We start from the raw sequence: 2,075 nt of genomic DNA on the forward strand, positions 1-2,075 counted from the left end.
ATAAAAAAATATATAGTTAATAAAAAAATTTATTAATTATTGAATATACTTTTTAATATAGATATAATATTAGAATATCCGTTAAAATATATGCATATAAATATATCTATTATTTATATATGGACTCATTAAAGGACAAAAAAATCGAATTTTTTTGATAGATAGATGTATAGTTAATAAAAAAGTTATTGATATAGGGTTTATATATATAGTGTGATTGAAAAATAAGTATTTTTAAAATTAAAAAATTAAATATAAAATAATTTATTTATAAATTATTTTTAATATAGATATTTATTATTTAAATTATTTTTTTAAAAGAGTTTAATTAAACTGTTTATTCATATTAAAAATTTAATTAAAAAATAACTTTTTCAGTTAATATTAAATAAATTTTTAAAATGAAATTTTTTTACCTTAAATTCAAATATTAAATTTTAGTTTCCAAACTCAATTCTACTTTTAACTCTATTTCTAGAAATTAAAAAAAGTATAATAAAGAGGGATTAATATTTAGCATGAAAAATAATGAATTGTTTGTAGTTTATGTTAGAGAAAGAAGGCAAAAAGGTGCATGGGATGAATATGTGTTTTTGACACAAATGAAATAGTATAATTTGAGAAAGTTGATGTGATATATTATTATTTTGCACTGCTTTGTTGACCATATAGAAGTTAGACCTTTGAATTTGTTTTCTAGTGCGTAAAAGATCTAGTCTAAGTGTACTGACCCCACACCTTCATTTCTTTCTGCATTGAACCTTCTTTCCTTCGTGAAACCCCACGGACCCACACTCACTCACACCTCCTTTCCTTTCTTTTCTCCTGACTCTGACTACTATAAATTCTCCTTCATTATCTTTCATCCATCATCCTCTCTTCCACTCTCTACAACAATGGCTGACCATGGCATCACCATGTCACTTTCCCACACCTCCGACGACGACTCCTCCGACCACAACACCCCTGCCACCGCTGCTGCCGTCGTCTCCAGGAGGCTGCCACCCTCGTCCTCCACCGGCAACCATTCATACCACCATCACCTCTCCGAGCCCCCGCCCCAGAAGAAGCCACGTGGCAGGCCTCCGGGGTCCAAGAATAAGCCGAAGCCACCCGTGGTGATCACTCAGGAAAGCGACCACGTGATGAAACCGGTGGTGATCGAGGTTGCCGCCGGCTCCGACGTGGTGGAGGCGGTGGTGAGTTTTGCCCGCCGGCGCCAGGTAAGCTTGTCAGTGTTGAGTGGGTCAGGAACCATTGCGAACGTCACCTTACGTCACCCTTACTCACATGCTCCTGCATTAACCCTCCATGGACCCTTCACCTTGTTGTCGTTCTCTGGAAGCTACATCGCTGGCCCTTTCACTCCTTCACCTCGTCCTCTTCCTCTTCCTCTTCCTCTTGCCTCTCCAGCTTCCGCTTCCGCTTCAACGGATGCTTCCTCAGCCAGCCCTACCCCCACCTGCTCCAGCTTCGCTGTTTCCTTCTCCGGTTCCCAGGGACAGATCTTCGGCGGGGTTGTGGCTGGGACACTCGTGGCGGCCAGCACGGTTGTGGTGTCGGCCTCCGTCTTCAAGAGGCCTGAGTTCCACCAGGTTGGCGAGGGTGTGAGTGCTGGTGGGCGTGACGGTGATAATAAGGACGATGGTGATCGTCATAATAACTACAGTAATGCAGGTGGTGGCGATCATCACGGTGGTTGTGGTGCAGTTGTGAGTGAGAACCCTCTTACTGTGTTCAATGTGGGGAATGGCGGTGGTGGAGGAAACGGCATGAATAATAGCCACCCTGCTGATGTGAACGTCATGCAATGGGGCCACACTCTCTCGGCTTCTCGCGCTGCCAATTACTGAACCCCCAAGATCTAGCTAGCCAAATCCATATCTCTCAGCATTATTAATGAATTCCCCATTTTCTGTTTTTTTTTTTTTATATTTTTCTTTTAGTTGTCTAAATTCTAAATTGTTAAGTATGGGGAAAACTGTTAATTAGTCAGTCATTACAGTGTCACAGAGGCTGAAATAATAGGGTTTTCTCTTTCTTTGCTTTTTTTTTTTTTATATATATATGAGCAT

General features: G+C 39.8%; 1 protein-coding gene across 1 annotated transcript; it reads left to right on the forward strand.

Annotated features, from left to right (window-relative positions):
- The first annotated feature begins 896 nt into the window (after positions 1-896).
- Positions 897-1,853, forward strand: LOC107463674 (AT-hook motif nuclear-localized protein 17-like). The gene has a single exon (XM_052253910.1). It carries the CDS (start codon positions 897-899, stop codon positions 1,851-1,853), a length of 957 nt encoding a protein of 318 aa, XP_052109870.1.
- The last annotated feature ends 222 nt before the right edge of the window (positions 1,854-2,075 follow it).

Source organism: Arachis duranensis, chromosome 9 (assembly GCF_000817695.3).
Source record: "Arachis duranensis cultivar V14167 chromosome 9, aradu.V14167.gnm2.J7QH, whole genome shotgun sequence".
NCBI classification, from domain to species: Eukaryota; Viridiplantae; Streptophyta; class Magnoliopsida; order Fabales; family Fabaceae; genus Arachis; species Arachis duranensis.